At 38.0% G+C, this 20,332-nt stretch overlaps 1 protein-coding gene across 1 annotated transcript in view; it reads right to left on the bottom strand.

Annotated features, from left to right (window-relative positions):
- Window positions 1–20,332, bottom strand: part of KCNH7 (potassium voltage-gated channel subfamily H member 7) — a 1,107,705-nt gene that overhangs the window by 418,984 nt on the left and 668,389 nt on the right. The window contains exon 6 of the mRNA XM_053698381.1: window positions 11,516–11,730. Coding sequence (XP_053554356.1) covers window positions 11,516–11,730 — 215 coding nt within the window. The remainder of the gene's footprint in view (window positions 1–11,515; window positions 11,731–20,332) is intronic.

Below are 20,332 nucleotides of genomic sequence, written 5' to 3' on the forward strand. Positions count from 1 at the left end.
TCTGGAACTTCTGCCAGACGCTTGTGTAAAAGAATAGACAGAGCAGAAATCTGTCCCTTTAAAGAACTAGCGGATAATCCTTTGTCCAAACCCTCTTGGAGGAAGGACAATATCCTAGGAATCCTAACCCTACTCCATGAGTAATTCTTGGATTCACACCAATGAAGATATTTACGCCATATCTTGTGGTAAATTTTCCTGGTGACAGGCTTTCGTGCCTGTATTAAGGTATCAATTACTGACTCTGAGAAGCCACGCTTTGATAGGATCAAGCGTTCAATCTCCATGCAGTCAGTCTCAGAGAAAGTAGATTCGGATGATTGAAAGGACCTTGTATTAGAAGGTCTTGTCTCAGAGGCAGAGTCCATGGTGGAAAGGATGACATGTCCACTAGGTCTGCATACCAGGTCCTGCGTGGCCACGCAGGCGCTATCAATATCACCGATGCTCTTTCCTGTTTGATTTTGGCAATCAGACGAGGGAGCAGAGGAAACGGTGGAAACACATAAGCCAGGTTGAAGAACCAAGGCGCTGCTAGAGCATCTATCAGTGCCGCTTCTGGGTCCCTGGACCTGGATCCGTAACAAGGAAGCTTGGCTTTCTGGCGAGATGCCATGAGATCCAAGTCTGGTTTGCCCCAACGGAGAACCAATTGAGCAAACACCTCCGTATGGAGTTCCCATTCCCCCGGATGAAAAGTCTGACGACTTAGAAAATCCGCCTCCCAGTTCTCTACACCTGGGATATGGATCGCTGACAGGTGGCAAGAGTGAGTCTCTGCCCAGCGAATTATCTTGGAGACTTCTGACATCACTAGGGAACTCCTGGTTCCCCCTTGATGGTTGATGTAAGCCACAGTCGTGATGTCCGACTGAAATCTGATGAACCTCAGTGTTGCTAGCTGAGGCCAACCCAGAAGAGCATTGAATATTGCTCTTAACTCCAGAATATTTATTGGGAGGAGTTTCTCCTCCTGAGTCCATGAACCCTGAGCCTTCAGGGAGTTCCAGACTGCACCCCAACCTAGAAGGCTGGCATCTGTTGTTACAATTGTCCAATCTGGTCTGTGAAAGGCCATACCCTTGGACAGATGGGCCCGAGATAATCACCAGAGAAGAGAATCTCTGGTTTCCTGATCCAGATTTAGTAGAGGGGACAAATCTGTGTAATCCCCATTCCACTGAAAGAGCATGCATAATTGCAGCGGTCTGAGATGCAGACGCGCGAATGGCACTATGTCCATCGCCGCTACCATTAAGCCGATAACTTCCATGCACTGAGCATGGAAGAACACGGCAAGCATTTAGAAGTTTTGATAACCTGGACTCCATCAGGTAAATTTTCATTTCTACAGAATCTATTAGAGTCCCTAGGAAGGAAACCCTCGTGAGAGGAGATAGAGAACTCTTTTCTTCGTTCACTTTCCACCCATGCGACCTCAGGAATGCCAGAACTATCTCTGTATGAGATTTGGCAATTTGAAAGCTTGACGCCTGTATCAGGATATCGTCCAGGTAAGGAGCCACCGCTATGCCTCGCGGTCTTAGGACCGCCAGAAGTGAGCCCAGAACCTTTGTAAAAATTCTTGGGGCTGTAGCCAACCCGAATGGAAGAGCTACAAATTGGTAATGCCTGTCTAGAAAGGCAAACCTCAGGAACTGATGATGATTCTTGTGAATCGGAATGTGAAGGTAGGCATCCTTTAAGTCCACTGTGGTCATGTACTGACCCTCTTGGATCATGGGTAAAATGGTTCGAATAGTTTCCATCTTGAATGACGGAACTCTGAGGAATTTGTTTAGGATCTTTAAATCCAAAATTGGTCTGAACGTTTCCTCTTTTTTGGGAACCACAAACAGATTTGAATAAAACCCCTGTCCTTGTTCCGTCCGCGGAACTGGATGGATCACTCCCATTACAAGGAGATCTTGTACGCAGCGTAGGAATGCCTCTTTCTTTATCTGGTTTGCAGATAATCTTGAAAGGTGAAATCTCCCTTGTGGAGGAGAAGCTTTGAAGTCCAGAAGATATCCCTGAGATATGATCTCCAACGCCCAGGGATCCTGAACATCTCTTGCCCACGCCTGTGCGAAGAGAGAGAGTCTGCCCCCTACTAGATCCATTGTCAGATAGGGGGCCGCTCCTTTATGCTGTCTTAGAGGCAGCAGCAGGCTTTCTGGCCTGCTTGCCCTTGTTCCAGGACTGGTTAGGTTTCCAGGCCTGCTTGGATTGAGCAAAAGTTCCCTCTTGTTTTGAAGCAGAGGAAGTTGATGCGGCACCTGCCTTGAAATTTCGAAAGGCACGAAAATTAGACTGTTTGGCCTTTGATTTGGCCCTGTCCTGAGGAAGGGTATGACCCTTACCTCCAGTAATGTCAGCAATAATTTCTTTCAAACCAGGCCCGAATAAGGTCTGCCCCTTGAAAGGAATGTTGAGTAATTTAGACTTTGAAGTCACATCAGCTGACCAGGATTTGAGCTATAGCGCCCTACGCGCCTGGATGGCGAATCCGGAATTCTTAGCCGTTAGTTTAGTCAAATGAACAATGGCATCAGAAACAAATGAGTTAGCTAGCTTAAGAGTTCTAAGCTTGTCAACAAATTCAGTCAATGGAGCTGTATGGATGGCCTCTCCCAGGGCCTCAAACCAGAATGCCGCCGCAGCAGTGACAGGCGCAATGCATGCAAGGGGCTGTAAAATAAAACCTTGTTGAATAAACATTTTCTTAAGGTAACCCTCTAATTTTTTATCCATTGGATCTGAAAAAGCACAACTGTCCTCAACCGGGATAGTGGTACACTTTGCTAAAGTAGAAACTGCTCCCTCCACCTTAGGGACAGTCTGCCATAAGTCCCGTGTAGTGGCATCTATTGGAAACATTTTTCTAAATATAGGAGGTGGGGAAAAGGGCACACCGGGCCTATCCCACTCCTTACTAATAATTTCTGTAAGCCTTTTAATTATTGGAAAAACATCAGTACTCACCGGCACTGCATAGTATTTATCCAGCCTACACAATTTCTCTGGCACTGCAATTGTGTCACAGTCATTCAGAGCAGCTAATACCTCCCAAAGCAATACACGGAGGTTCTCAAGCTTAAATTTAAAATTAGAAATCTCTGAATCAGGTCTCCCCGATTCAGAGACATCACCCACAGACTGAAGCTCTCCGTCCTCAGGTTCTGCATATTGTGACGCAGTATCAGACATGGCTCTTACAGCATCTACGCGCTCTGTATCTCATCTAACCCCAGAGCTATCGTGCTTGCCTCTCAATTCAGGCAATCTGGATAATACCTCTGACAGGGTATTATTCATGATTGCAGCCATGTCCTGCAAAGTAATCGCTATGGGCGTCCCTGATGTACTTGGCGCCATATTAGCGTGCGTCCCTTGAGCGGGAGGCGAAGGGCCCGACACGTGGGGAGAGTTAGTCGGCATAACTTCCCCCTCGACAGACCCCTCTGGTGACAATTCTTTTATAGATAAAGACTGATCTTTACTGTTTAAGGTGAAATCAATACATTTAGTACACATTCTCCTATGGGGCTCCACCATGGCTTTTAAACATAATGAACAAGTATCCTCTGTTTCAGACTTGTTTGTACAGACTAGCGATGAGACTAGCAAGCTTGGAAAACACTTTAAAGCAAGTTAACAAGCAATATTAAAAACGTTACTGTGCCTTTAAGAAACAAATTTTGACAAAATTTGAAATAACAGTGAAAAAAGGCAGTTACACTAACAAAATTTTTACAGTGTATGTAACAAGTCAGCAGAGCATTGCACCCACTTGCAAATGGATGATTAACCCCTTAATAACAAAAACAGAATAATAAATGACAAAAACGTTTTTTAAACACAGTCACAACAACTGCCACAGTCTACTGTGATTGTTACCCTCCTCAAACACGACTTTGAAGCCTTTTGAGCCCTTCAGAGATGTCCTGTATCATGCAGAGGGAAGCTGAATGTCTCTGTCAGTATTTTTATCTGCACAGAAAAGCACTAAAATAGGCCCTTCCCACTCATATTGCAACAGTGGAAAGCCTGTTACTAGGCAAAAATCAAGCCAGCCATGTGGAAAAAAACTAGGCCCCAATAAGTTTTGTCACCAAACATATATAAAAATGATTAACATGCCAGCAAATGTTTTATATTACACTTTTATAAGAGTATGTATCTCTGTTAATAAGCCTGATACCAGTCGCTATCACTGCATTTAAGGCTTAACTTACATTAATCCGGTATCAGCAGCATTTTTCTAGCAAATTCCATCCCTAGAAATATGTTAACTGCACATACATTATTGCAGGAAAACCTGCACGCCATTCCCCCTCTGAAGTTACCTCACTCCTCAGAATATGTGAGAACGGCAGTGGATCTTAGAAGATCATAGAAATCACAGGCAGATTCTTCTTCTAATGCTGCCTGAGATGAAACAGTACACTCCGGTACCATTTAAAAATAACAAACTTTTGATTGAAGTTAAAAAACTAACTATAATACACCACTCTCCTCTTACTATGTCCATCTTTGTTGAGAGTTGCAAGAGAATGACTGGGTATGGCAGTGAGGGGAGGAGCTATATAGCAGCTCTGCTGTGGGTGATCCTCTTGCAACTTCCTGTTGGGAAGGAGAATATCCCACAAGTAATGGATGATCCGTGGACTGGATACACTTAACAAGAGAAAAGCATTAAATGAATATAACAGATTAAGAGCCCATGTAGTCCTTTTACAAGAGACACATTTCACTAAAAATACCACACCCAAATACTGGGACAAAGCCTATCCCACCCAATATCACACCACCAGCACCAACAAACATTGTGGGGTCTCTATATTGATACACACTTGACTTAATTTCCAAGAGGATGAAACTTGCATCAACAGTCAGGGTCGTTATATTATTCTTAGAGGAAAAATTCATGGCACACCAGTTATCATAGGGAATGTCTATGCACCCAATGAAGCACAACACACATTCTTAGCTAAGATTAGCAAATTAATCACACATTGGAAGAGATATTGATTAATATTGGGAGGGTACATTAACTTGATAGCAGTTGGGACAGATCTAGTGGAGCAAGTAGACCTAAAGGGGAGCCGTCAAGGAAAATTTTGCTTGACTTCTTAAAGGGACAGTCTACACCAGAATTTTTATTGTTTTAAAAGATATATAATCCCTTTATTACCCATTCCCCAGTTTTGCATAACCAACACAGTTATATTAATATACTTTTAACCTTTGTGATTATCTTGTATCTAAGCTTCTGCAAACTGCCCCTTTATTTCAGTTCTTTTGACAGACTTGCAGTTTAGCCAATCAGTTTCTGCTCCCAGATAACTTCACGTGCACGAGCACAGTGTTATCTATATGAAACACATGAACTAACACCCTCTAGTGGTGAAAAACTGTTAAAATGCATTCTGAAAAGAGGTGGCCTTCAAGGTCTAAGAAATTAGCATATGAACCTCCTAGGTTAAGCTTTCAACTAAGAATACCAAAAGAACAAAGTAAAATTGGTGATAAAAGTAAATTGGAAAATTGTATAAAATTACATGCCCTATCTGAATCATCAAAGTTTATTTTGGCCTAGACTGTCCCTTTAATAGACCATAACCGATTGATTGCTGGCGGTCACTGCACAGGGGTGAGAAAGATTATACATTCTATTCCCCATCACATGGCTCTTTTTCCCACTTAGATTATATTTTTATCAGCCAAATAATGCAGCCACTCCTTTTCAAAAGCACAAATTCTAGATATCACATGGTCTCACCACACAATAGTTACCACTACCCTCACAGGTATACTTAATCCCAACAGACAAAAATCTTGGACACTAAACCCAACTCTCCTGAGAGATCCTTTATTCCTAAAGTCCTTAAAAGACAATCTTCAACATTTCACTAGAGAAAATGAGAACACAACTTCTAGCCCACTCTATAAGTAGGGAGCACTGAAGGCTTTTCTCAATGGACTCTTAATAAGAGAGACTAGTAAGCAAAAGAAACAACAGACACCTTAAATTGAATAAACTAAAATTAGAACTGGAAAATCTTTCCACCTACTCAATCGGATAAAATATAAAAAGACTGAAATAGAAGAACTTCTCAACAGGAGGTTTATAGGTCACTTAGGATATTGGATGCACACTACTTTATTTATGCGAATAAACCTGATATAATGTTAGCCAATAAATTAAAAAACATAACCAGAACCACCTCTATACCCCAAATACAAACACCCGAAGGGAGAATAACTAATAACCCTCAGGAAATAGCTAATATATTTGCCAAAATTTTATAAAAAAACTTTACCACCTGCCAAACACGAGAAAAAACACAGAACATCTGACGGAAATACGTAACTTTCTAACAAACTGTGACCTAACCACACTAGATAAGAAAGCTATGGAAAAACTCAACCAACCCATAACACTGCAAGAAATATTAACAACAATCAAAAATACTAAAGTAGCTAAAGTCCCTGGCCCAGACAGCTTTCTAGGAATCTGTTACAAAACACTAAAAGACATCATAGCCCCTCAACTAGTGACAATTTTTAACCACATCTTAGAGGGAAATACAATTCCCCCTGAGTTACTACTAGCCAGAATATCAGTAATACCCAAACCTGGGAAGAACAAGCAACACTGCCAAAACTATAGGCCGATATCACTTATCAACCAGGACATTAAGCTATTTACAAAGATCCTAGCAGTTAGATTAAACCCCTTTATGGCAACCTTAGTGCACCCAGATCAAGTGGGCTTCATCCCTAATAGGGAGGCTCCAGACAATATACGCAGACCCATAGACCTAATCAACTTTGTCGACAAAAAAGAGTGCCTTCTCTGCTCCTCTCATTGGATGAGGAGAAGGCATTCAATAGGGTTAACTGGACCTACTTGTTTACAGTGCTGGAGACAATTGGGATCCTGAATGTTGCCATAGGGGGATTTACAAATTAACTATGAATAATAAAATGTGATCCTGGAAATGAAGGGGTTAAGCCAGGTATAGGTGTGTGGGGGGGTGTGGCCTTGAAGTCTATTTAAGGCTGATTTTAATTTTATATACATTAGACATGACTAAGGATGTGAATCTGAAACGTTGTCTTTTTATTATGATGGCTTAAATAAATGAATATTTTATACTACTAATTGGTGGTGCTGCTATTCTACTTTTGGAATTATTGTATATTTGGGACCGTGGTGCCGGTCTTGAATAGCCTGCACACCTGCATATCTGCAACCCTTAAATAGGGGTTATCTTGGTGCTGGGTCATACTGGACTTGCAAAAATTTAATGGATTATCAGGATATAAACTAAATGATGACAAATGTGAGGGTCTGAGAATCGACTTACCCGCAGACACGAAAAAACTCCTCAAGATCAATTTTAAATTCTCTTGGGAATACAAGGGTCTCAACATTTGGGGATTAACCTTACAAATAACATTAAAGGGACATTAAACCAAAAAAAAATCTTTCATGATTCAGATAGAGAATAACATTTTTAAAAAAATTCCAATTTACTACTATTATCAAATTTATTTCATTCTCATTCTTTGTTGAAGAGATAGGTAGCATGCACATGCTTGAGAAACTGCATGACAGGAAATGGTGCTTGCATCTAGCGTTCCTGCTAATGTATAACATTGTTGCAAAACTGCTGCCATATAGTGCTGCAGACATGTGCACACTCTTGAGCTTACATTTCTGCTTTTCAACAAAGGATAACAAGAAAACAAAGAAAATTTGATAATAGAAGTAAATTATAAAGTTGTTTAAAATGTTATGTTGTATCTGAATCATGAAAGAAAAAATGTGGGTTTTATTTCCCTTTAATTCCCTATTCTCACTTAACTATAAACCAATGTTCCTGAAAATTAAAAACTTCTTAAATACTGGACCAGGGAGAATATTTCCTTCCATGGCAGGATAGTGGTTGCTAAAATGACCATACTACCCAAGTTGCTCTATCTCTTCCGGTCATTACCAGTGTCGGTCCCGGTGGCCGAGCTGCACCAAATACAAAAAGAAATCAACAACTTCATTTGGGGAGGGAAAAAACCCAGGATTAATAGATCTACTCTAAAAAACATAGAAATGGCGGGGGACTGGGAGTTCCACACTTAACTTCCTACTATTTTGTAGCCAGAATGGCACAAACATCTTTATGGCATAATATACACGACAGAATTAGATGGGTACAAATAGAATCTGACTTAACACAGATAAATCCTATATATAACATTTTGTGGGCTGGTAGATCCGCGAGACCACCTCAATGGCAGCAGTTTGTCGCCATAGCACACAGTATATCGCTGGGACAGATTAACTTCCACATATCCTTTGATCTTGCAAAACTCTAGAGTAACTCCCTTAGATTCCTTGGCAGCTACCCTTCCAACTCTAGTTGTAAATAAGTGGGCTACCAGAGGCCTTTACAGAATAGCTAACATATTAATAAATAACTTGGTCCTATCCTTTAACCAATATGCAGAGCTAGATCCTTCCGACACCAATATCTGGTTTCACTAACTACAACTTAAATCGAAGGTTAAGGCAATATTACACCCTAAACCCCCTAGCACCACAACCAGTTTTAAATTACTATGTCTCTCACCGCTCACGTTTTTGGCCAGACTCGGAAATACTGCAAATCCACTTACGTCAATTGTGTATCCTATATTTTCAATGGGAGTTGCATAGCGCCGGTATTACGAGTCTGACAAAAAGTGAGCGGTACAGCCTCTCCTGTCAAGACTGGTACCGCATTTAAAAGTCATTGTAACATAGGTTACGTTTTCTTTTACAGGTAAATTTATCTTTATTTGAACTAGGTAGTTATTAAATTTTTAATAAATATTTAATAACTATTGTACCTGGTTAAAATAAATACAAAGTTGCCTGTAAAATAAAAATAAACCATAAGATAGCTACAATGTAACTATTAGTTATATTGTAGCTATCTTAGGGTTTATTTTATAGGTAAGTATTTAGTTTTAAATAGGAATAATTTAGTTAATGATAGTAATTTTATTTAGATTTATTAAAATTATATTTCAGTTGTGGGGGTTAGGGTTAGACTTAGGTTTAGGGGTTAATATGTTTATTATAGTGGCGACGACAATGTGGGTGGCAGATTAAGGGTTACTAAATGTAATTAGGTTGTGGCGACATTGGGGGCGGCAGATTAGGGGTTAATAAATATAATGTAGGGTTCGGCAACATTGGGGCAGCAGATTAGGGGTTAATAAATATAATGTAGGGTTCGGCGATGTCGGGGGCGGCAGATTAGGGGTTAATAAGAGTAAGATTAGGGGTGTTTAGACTCGGGGTTCATGTTAGGTGTAGACATAAAAAGTATTTCCCCATAGGAATCAATTTGGCTGCATTAGGAGCTTTATGCTGCTTTTTTGCAGGTGTTAGGTTTTTTTCAGTCGGCTCTCCCCCATTGATTCCTATGGGGAAATCGTGCACGAGCACGTTTAGCCAGCTCACTGCTACTTTAAGCAGCGCTGGTATTGAGGTGAGATGTGGAGCTAAATGTTGCTCTTCGGTCATTTTTTTGCGGTTAACGCCGGGTTTGTAAAAACCCGTAATACCAGCGCTGCCTGTAAGTGAGTGGTGAGCATAAACTGCTCATTAGCACCGCATCCCTGTTAACGCAAAACTCGTAATCTAGGTGTAAGTATTGCTCGGTACTGGAAGCATCAAATTCCAACCTTCACACTCATCATACGTAAGATTGAACACATATTCCAACTATCTAGCCTATTGGCAGACCTACTAGACCAGAAAGACAGCTTTTTACAGATTTGGGAACCCTGGATAATGTACTCTGAAGCTGCAAACAGTAACACAAGAAGAACAATCTTAGCAACCGACCTCAAACCCTATCCCATAAAAACACTAGTGGTTGGAGGTAATCCCCTTTTCTCTGAGAAACCTTTAGAGGGTTGTATTTAAGTATCCAAAATGATTGATCCCACGCTGACTGTTTGTTCTTCTTCTTTATTAAATGTAAAAAAGATAGATATCTACTTTAACGGGACTATGCAGAAATCAAGAGAGAATGTACCCTTGAGTGATCATATAGATTATATATTTGGCAATTTGTAAAGCTTTATTCTCTATGTTGGATACCGGTGAACACACTATTCTTTTTGTTTATATGTCAAAATGCAAGAAATGCAATAAAAATTATTTCAGAAAAAAAAGTACATACATAAGCAAGGACAGGTCTTCCACAAACACAAGCATCTAACGCATTTTGCGCCCCCTAATGGTGCTTACTCAAAGACACATTCTTTGAGTAAGCGCTACAAGGGGTTGTGAAACACACTCAACGCTTGTGTTTGTTGAAGACCTGTTCATGCTTATGTATTGACCTTTTTAAATGCATTTCATTTAAGTTTTGGATTTTACTTTTTCACTTGGTCGAGGTTCAGTCACTTTGTGTGTCTAGATATGTTAGCGGTTTTGATCCATCACAGCACTGACACTCCAGGTCTCATTTTTACCTCTTACTTAAATTGAGTTGTATCTCCTTACAGTTCCGTATTATGGGACTGGCCTCTGCCTGGAGACGTGGTGTGTGCAACAAGCTCTTACAATCATTTGTGTCATGATTGCACAAGCGGTATGTAAATAATTTTAGTGAGAAACCCAAAAAAGTTAACTTTTTTTTTATATTTTCGCATTTAGTGGCAAAATGGTGGCATGAAATATACCAAATAAAAAAAAAACCTTATAGTTTTGATAGGTAAATACAAAACAAGGCTGAATTTCTGTTTAAATGGATGGCAAAAATGCTAAAGATTTTCCAGTATTTTGGTCAAGTTTTTCTCTGAAATCTACGGTAGTATATGGTTTAAGGCAGAACTTTATTTATTTTCTTTTTTGTCAATTTGTAATAACGTAATACATTTTTTTAGCATAGCACAAAAGGCAGCAATAACAAGTCAACATATATACGTATTAAGACCATATGGAACAGATTTCAACCCAATACTTTACTTGATCAATCAGCCAGGTGTCTTCTTTGCTCAATGATAAATACAGCAATAGCTAACACTTTCAGTAGCAAAATTTGTTTTCATTCATAAAGATGGTAAACAACGAGATTGTACCATCAGGATCTATTAAAACCTTCTAACTGCAAATAAACAACTTCCAACTATTTTAGTGCACATTTCACAAGCAAGTTTGGCATCAAAGCACATCATTTTATTATCTCCATATAGCCTTCTGTTTGGCACTGCATTACCAATAAATATCTCCTGGGTAAAATACACAGCAAAATGTATCTGTCTGCCAATTTGCTAGGCTATTTCTCAAGCATAACATAAGCAATAAACCCCAATTGAGTATAGTTTCTAAGAGCAAGGTCAAGTGCTGTTTTGTAAGATTTTGTGATACTTCTGATAATTAATAAACTAGAACAACTGTTTGCATGGTGACTTCCTACCAAACTGTTCACATATTAATAGGGCTTACCTGGGTAACTTTTTCTGTGACGTTGTGTGTTCTTTCTTTAACTTTGGGTGCAATAATGGTTTTCTCAGAAGAAGGAGGGGATGAGGCCTTTTTTTCATTTTTTACATCTGAAAAGTTCAAGGTAAGTTGTGGAATTTTGTTAATGGTGCTGTATTTGTTCAAGTTCGAATCTGATGTTGATCCTAGAAGGCTGGACTTGATATGAATAAAAGGGCCTGTATGAGTAGAAAATATGAAATCAATATAGAACACAAGAGATTGAAAAACAACAATATGGAATGAGATTTATAGGTATGTTTTAAAATAAATGAGTAAGTTTATAGGGTTTGCTATGTTTGTTCAGAAATCATTAGAAATGTTAATAATAGGATTGTGCATTCATTTCATTACTTATGCCAATTGGTAACAAAAACACTGATATCGTTTTGCTTTCATGAAACTAATATCTGAACCAATGCACTAACTAGTTTAAAGAAAGCGAAGAAATACTGATGACATTCATAAGTATTCATTAGTGTCCTTTAAATTAGCTGTAAAGTGTTAAATACTTACATCTGGTGCACTGGAAAGCAGTGCTAATCCTGACCCTTCTTCATAGAGCCCTGGCCGTGCTAATAGGAGGCTTAGCGCAGCAGGTCCTACGGCCTACGTTAAAGGAGAAGATCCTTTAGCGTGGCCCAAGCTCTTTGAAGAAGATTCGGGATTAGAGCGGCTCTCCAGCGTGTTAGAGGTAAGTATAATGCTGCAGATTAACTTTTTCTCCTGTAGCAAAGGAACAAAATAAATAATGAAAGTATATTGCAAAGCTTACTTAAACGTAAAACTTTTATATTATAATCTCAAGGTACCTACTGTCCCTTTAAAGAGACATTATACTCAAAATGTTATTTTTTCCGTTTAAAGGAGAATATTTGAAAATGTATTACAGTGCTCAGATTTGTGAAAAATTAATTTCCTTAGCCAACATTTTATGTGAAAGTTGTCCTTATCAGCCAATGAAAAGCATTCTGTTGTACACTATTCTGCACTTCCTGTTAATTTTAATTCAAGTTTAAAAAGGTTTTATTTGACAAATGTTAAAAACTATGCTCCTTAACTATATTATCAATTATTTGTATTACTTTTTATTTTAAAGTTATTATGTTTCTATTTTTTTATTTTTTTTTAACCAGGAGATGGAGTATTTATTAACATGAACATTAGTAAAAAGACAAAATAAAAAAAAAGATGTGCAAAGCTTCTGGAAAATTGTTTTCTGATTAAATAGAATACCAAAATACTAGCCCCCATACAAGGGTCCTGATATTCTAAAGGTCTCTGGGCTTGCGAGATTATGTTCTGTTATTAACTTTTTTCTTTAAAAGTCATATGATACAAATAAATTCATAGTTATATAAAAAAGTTCTTAGCGTATTTTTTTTTGTGCTTGTTTTGTTTTAATTTAATTGTTAAAGGGCACCCCTGCTCCCTGCTAACTTCGCCATATGAAGCAAAGTTTCTCTTCCCAGTGAGCACAATTACTTTCTATAGGAGGCACCTTGCAACTCTCAGGGGCAGCAAATTTTCAGAGAATTCCCAGAGGTCTCTGCTAGTATAAATCTGTTTTTTTCATGTCTAATCCAGTGAATGATAAGCAGACCCAAGGTATAGGTATTTTTATTATGTTATTATGTGAGTAGTGGGTTATGCAGGGTTTTCAAATTGATTAAAATGATTTAGAATGGGAAAAACCAAGTACAATGCCATGCATAGTTCCTCATATGGGAATTCTGATGGACTGGAATAAGGGGAAATGTTTTATCTACAAGAGGCAATCTATTGAACCCATTTTAGCATATTATCGGTAGATTACTTTATCTTTCATAGTGTGAAAAATAAACAAAAACTGCTGCTCCATTGTATTTCTTTGTATTCAATCTTGTGCTGTTTTCAAAAAGTAATTCCTTATCTTTGGACAAGTATTATGCTACATATGCAGGGGCGTAACTACTGGGGATGCAGAGGTTGCAATTGAGACCGGGCCCTGGAAGCTGACCCCTCACTGGGGGGCCCAGCTGCCTTCAGCACAAACTTAGCTACAGATTTCATTGGCTCCTGACTGCACGTGTAGTCTCTGCAAAGGCAACACAAATTCCTGAGCTCCCATAAATATGTAGATAGCTGAGCTCTTATTGACTGACTTCTCAGGATTTCCCATTAACTCTCTGCACTCTGACATCACCAAGGGAAGAAGCCACTATCCATTTTGGCACTAGTGAGAACTTAACCCTGTGAAAGACATAAGGCTTCATTTCTCAGTGAGTTTTAAAATTGTAAAGTGTTAAAAAGTTGTTACTAATTAATTAATTAGCCTAATTTTTTATACCTATATATCTCAAAGAGTAAATAGATAATAGGGATTGCTGGTCTGCTTATGAGGGTATTGTGTAAAATCTAACACGTGCAGCCATATGTGTGTATATGTATATATATATATAATATGCATGTACATATGTGTATATATATATATTTTTATATAGATGTATATATATGTGTGTGTATATATATATATATATATATATATATATGTGTGTAAGTGTGTGTGTGAATGTATGTTTGAATGTATGTATATATGTGTATATGTATATATATATATATATATATTTATATTTATATAGATGTATATATATGTGTGTGTGTGTATATATATATATATATATATATATATGTGTGTGTGTAAGTGTGTGTGTGAATGTATGTTTGAATGTATGTATATATGTGTATATGTATATATATATATATATATATATATATATATATATATATATATGTGTAAGTGTGTGTGTGAATGTATGTTTGAATGTATGTATATATGTTAGATAGATAGATAGATATACACAGTATCTCACACCCCTCACATTTTTGTAAACATTTTAATATATATTTTCATGTAACAACACTGAAGAAATAACACTTTTCTACAATGTAAAGTAGTGAGAGTACAGCCTGTATAACAGTGTAAATTTGCTGGCCCCTCAAAATAACTCAACACACAACCATTAATGTCTAAACCGTTGGCAACAAAAGTGAGTATATATCACACATACTGTGCCAGCTAGTACACTCTCCAGCAGCATATTATGTCAAATATTAATATCACAGAAGCCATATGTGTGTGTGCACACAGGTGACTGTGGGTCCATATGAATGTCTATGACTGGGGGGGGCCTTTATGGATTCTTGCACCGGGGCCTTGGAGTTTCTAGTTATGCCTCTGTACATATGCTGTCTAGTTCATCAGCTCTTAGACCATTACAAATAACATACTTTTTATGGGGTTGAAAATATGGTAAATATGGAATTAAAAATAAAAAAAAATAAAAAAATGGTCAAAAGGGAAAATGTTCAAACCTCACAATATGACAAGATCTTTAACTAGGGAGCTTGTGTGGGTGTGGCTAGGAGGAAGAGAGGATAAGGCAGTTTGTATGTGGTGACACTGGGGTAGATTTACTAAGGGTCAAGCTCAACCTCACTAAATGCAGATAGCATACGCTGTCGGCATTTATCATTGCACAAGCATTTCTTGTGGCCACTAGCAGGGGGTGTCAATCATCTCGATCATATCAGATCGGGATGATTTCAGTCCGCCACCTAACAAGTAATTGGGAGACATACAGTATACATAGATGTAGATAGATATGCTACTGGGGCAGGTTTTCTTATATTACAAACTTAAGGGTCACTAAGGTTTCCTGGTTATTTAATGAAGAAAGATATCAGCCTGGCTGTTCCTTTTAGAACTTTTTAACTCTCAAACACTATGTGCCAGATTATGAGTGGCACGCAAATGTTTACACACAAGCAATAAGGTTTATTTTGCGAATGTTTGTGCTCGTCTGGTTTACCGCTTGTATTACGAGTTGAAAGTAAACTTGGTGCCTGTCTTTCACCATAGGTGATTTATTAGAAAAACTTTCTTGAATTTCAGATGTGGAGAATGATATCCTGTTTTCATTAGATGTTGTGAGCCTTTACACATGTATTCCTCATGAGGCAGGCATTCAAGCTGTTCTTGAATCAATTAAACAAGAAAAAAACTTTTCTTTGCAACAAGGTAATTTTATTGAGCATTTACTTAATATACTTTTATATCTTAATTATTTCCTCTTTTAAGATACTTTTTATTTGCAAAAACGAGGAACCGCTATGGGTTCGAATATGGCCCCTTCATACGCCAACATTTTCGTGAGTCAGTTTGAGCAAAGGAATGTTTATACTAACCAATACTTTAAAACAAAATGCAGGTTATGGCTGCGCTATATCGACGATGTGTTTGGCATATGGAGGGGCCCTATAACATCTTTAATAGATTTTGTGGAGGACCTCAATAAATGTACTGACAGTTTGAGATTCACATTAAATTTTTCCTACACTTCTGTGAATTATCTTGACACAGTTATATATAAAAAAGATACAACCCTCATAACAGATTTGTATGTGAAGCCCACTGATCGCAATACACTACTTCAGTATAATAGTTATCATCCTAAGAATATTTTTTCTTCTATTCCCAAAAGCCAATTTATTAGAACCATTAGAAATGTGCAAGACAAGGATATGCAAGGCACTAGACTTGAGGAAATGGCTGACAAATTTATTGAAAGAGGATATCCCCATGTATGATCACTAGGTGTAAAAATGAAGTTTTACATGATACAAAGGTAAAGACAAAGAAGGACACTAAACGTGTCATTTTCTCTTCTGAGTTCAATACACACAGTGATCATATTGCTAATATTATAAGGAAACACTGGTATCTTTTAGGAAAGTTTAACCCTCATATACCTGAATTTAAAGTTCCCCCCATGCACTTCTATAGAAGAGTTAAAAACATTAGGGACACTTTAGTTAAGGCTGACATAGGTGGCACTAATACCAATAGAATTACCTATCTCACAACTCCTAAGAAAGGTTCATACCTCTGTCTTCATTGTGCACAATGTAATGCAATGATAAAAGGTAAACACATAACACAAACCAATGATAGAAAAATTAGGGAAATTAATGGTTACTATACTTGTGATACAGATTTTGTGGTTTACCTATTAAAATGCTCTTGTAGGAGGGGCTATATAGGAGAGACTACATGCCCCATAAAAGATAGGATTAGTGGACATAAATCCTCAATTAGATGCCAAGATAGAACACTCCCAGTTTCTTCACATTTTTTAGAAATGGGACACACTGTCAGTAAACTTACGTTCCTAATAATCATTCACATTCCAAAACTTAGGAGAGGAGGTAATAGGGAATTGGAATTAAAAAAGAGAGAGGTATGGTGGATTCAACATCTAAAAACTCTGTATCCTGTAGGTTTAAACAGAGATTATGATCTCCATTTGTTTTTATAAATGATAGTTCTTTACATTTATATAAATATTTTAAATTTTGGATCTCATGATCAAAATATGTAACATGGCTCATGTGTTTAACTTTACCTATGTGCTTAACATTTTCTAACTTTGCAGAAAAATGTGGTTTAAATGCTTACTATGAGTAATATATGTACCTATCCTGTAGATGGCAGTAGAAACATTCACATTTGGTTAACAATGTTTGGCTCTTATGGAGTTAATATGTTTGCAATTAAGGTATTCAGCCTATTTACAGGGAGTGCAGAATTATTAGGCAAATTAGTATTTTGACCACATCATCCTCTTTATGCATGTTGTCTTACTCCAAGCTGTATAGGCTCGAAAGCCTACTACCAATTAAGCATATTAGGTGATGTGCATCTCTGTAATGAGAAGGGGTGTGGTCTAATGACATCAACACCCTATATCAGGTGTGCATAATTATTAGGCAACTTCCTTTCCTTTGGCAAAATGGGTCAAAAGAAGGACTTGACAGGCTCAGAAAAGTCAAAAATAGTGAGATATCTTGCAGAGGGATGCAGCACTCTTAAAATTGCAAAGCTTCTGAAGCGTGATCATCGAACAATCAAGCGTGCAGCTGCCAAGATGCCACTTGCCACCAGTTTGGCCATATTTCAGAGCTGCAACATCACTGGAGAGCCCAAAAGCACAAGGTGTGCAATACTCAGAGACATGGCCAAGGTAAGAAAGGCTGAAAGACGACCACCACTGAACAAGACACACAAGCTGAAACGTCAAGACTGGGCCAAGAAATATCTCAAGACTGATTTTTCTAAGGTTTTATGGACTGATGAAATGAGAGTGAGTCTTGATGGGCCAGATGGATGGGCCCGTGGCTGGATTGGTAAAGGGCAGAGAGCTCCAGTCCGACTCAGACGCCAGCAAGGTGGAGGTGGAGTACTGGTTTGGGCTGGTATCATCAAAGATGAGCTTGTGGGGCCATTTTGGGTTGAGGATGGAGTCAAGCTCAACTCCCAGTCCTACTGCCAGTTTCTGGAAGACACCTTCTTCAAGCAGTGGTACAGGAAGAAGTCTGCATCCTTCAAGAAAAACATGATTTTCATGCAGGACAATGCTCCATCACACGCGTCCAAGTACTCCACAGCGTGGCTGGCAAGAAAGGGTATAAAAGAAGAAAATCTATTGACATGGCCTCCTTGTTCACCTGATCTGAACCCCATTGAGAACCTGTGGTCCATCATCAAATGTGAGATTTACAAGGAGGGAAAACAGTACACCTCTCTGAACAGTGTCTGGGAGGCTGTGGTTGCTGCTGCACGCAATGTTGATGGTGAACAGATCAAAACACTGACAGAATCCATGGATGGCAGGCTTTTGAGTGTCCTTGCAAAGAAAGGTGGCTATATTGGTCACTGATTTGTTTTTGTTTTGTTTTTGAATGTCAGAAATGTATATTTGTGAATGTTGAGATGTTATATTGGTTTCACTGGTAAAAATAAATAATTGAAATGGGTATATATTTGTTTTTTGCTAAGTTGCCTAATAATTATGCACAGTAATAGTCACCTGCACACACAGATATCCCCCTAAAATAGCTATAACTAAAAACAAACTAAAAACTACTTCCAAAACTATTCAGCTTTGATATTAATGAGTTTTTTGGGTTCATTGAGAACATGGTTGTTGTTCAATAATAAAATTAATCCACAAAAATACAACTTGCCTAATAATTCTGCACTCCCTGTAAAGCTGTGCTGCATAGCAATCCATAGCATGATTAGGGGTCTGCGTTACCCGAAATGTTGCTGTCTTTTCATGATGATACCCCAATAAAGGTTTTTCTACTTTTATGAAACAGTGCTGGAGCCATTTGCCTTTTTCCTTTGGATATATATATATATATATATATATATATATATATATATATATATATATAACTTTAGAACATATTCTTTAATTCATATTTTCATGTCAGGTTAGAGCACATGAGAATATGCGATAGGGCTTGCACGCAAGTGGGGTGTTAGTTTTCCCCCCACTTTTTTGCTCCATGGATTTCTACGGGGCAATACCTGAATGCACACGTGATGTTCTAATTTTGGCTTTTTGCACTCGACTGGTTAGCGCGTGAGCAAAAACAGTTTACTTTCAACTCATAATCTGAGTGATCAAGTCCTATATGCACTAAAAACATAACTGAATATGACTCATGAAGTCATCTAGATCAGTGATCTATCTATAATTATATTAAAATAAAGAGGGAAATAGTGGATTCATACTTTGTTGATATTCTTCTACATGATATCCTGAATCAGTATGACAAAATGTCTACATGGGTTATTCAGAAATTGTTATAGATATAAGATAAGAGTTTAATCATAGGGCTGCATCTGACATTGACTTTAATGGTTCTATGCTATGATTGTATGACTGGCATTTATAAAGTCTGAATATTATATAATTGATACACAGCAGAGAATAAAAATACTTATATGAAATCTTTCCCACCTCCCCCCACCCCCCACAAACAACTGTACATTTTAAAGATATAAAAATAATGGAGTACTATTCCAAAAATATTACTTTTTTTGCATTTTGCTAAAATATTTAAATGACTAATGGCATATATGTACTTTAATAATTTACTAATAATTAAACTGGAATAATGTGTCAATAATATATAAAATATTTTTTTTCTGATTAATAGTAAATATATTTTATGCAAGGGGAAAAATGTTTTTATTTATACAGCAATTATAATTTTTATATATCTATGAAATAAAAAAAGCATTATGCTCTACCAACTCTGAAATAATACATAATCATTGTACCCTCTTAGGCAGTTATATTCACTAAGGCCTATTTATCATATGTCTGTCGGACCTGATTCGACAGTGCGGATCAGGTCCGACAGACATCGCTGAATGCGGAGTGCAATACGCCGCCCCCTGCAGGTGTGAATCAACCTGATCGTATTAGATCGGGTTGAATTGCGGCGATTCCTGTTCACCTCATCAGAACAGGTGGACAGGGTCTGAAGACTCGCCAGAAACATGGCCTTTCAAGCTCCATATGGAGCTTGATAAATGGGCCTCTATACAGGCCCATTTATCAAGCTCCGTATGGAGCTTGAAAGGCCGTGTTTCTGGGGAGTCTGAAGACTCACCAGAAACACGGCCTTTCAAGCTCTGTACGGAGCTTGATAAATGGGTCTCTATGAGGCATATTAAACAAATGTTTGTCGGACCTGATCTGACAGTGCGGATCAGGTCCGACAAACATCGCTGAATGCTGAGAGCAATACGCTCTCTGTATTCATGTCAGGGTGCAAGGAATCAGACTGAGACAAGAAGTGCAAAAATAATCACACCTTTATTAATAGCAAAAAATAATAAAAGGTCCACAAGTCAAATAATAAGCCAGGAAGCAAAACCAGAAC

This window comes from Bombina bombina, chromosome 1, assembly GCF_027579735.1.
Source record: "Bombina bombina isolate aBomBom1 chromosome 1, aBomBom1.pri, whole genome shotgun sequence".
NCBI classification, from domain to species: Eukaryota; Metazoa; Chordata; class Amphibia; order Anura; family Bombinatoridae; genus Bombina; species Bombina bombina.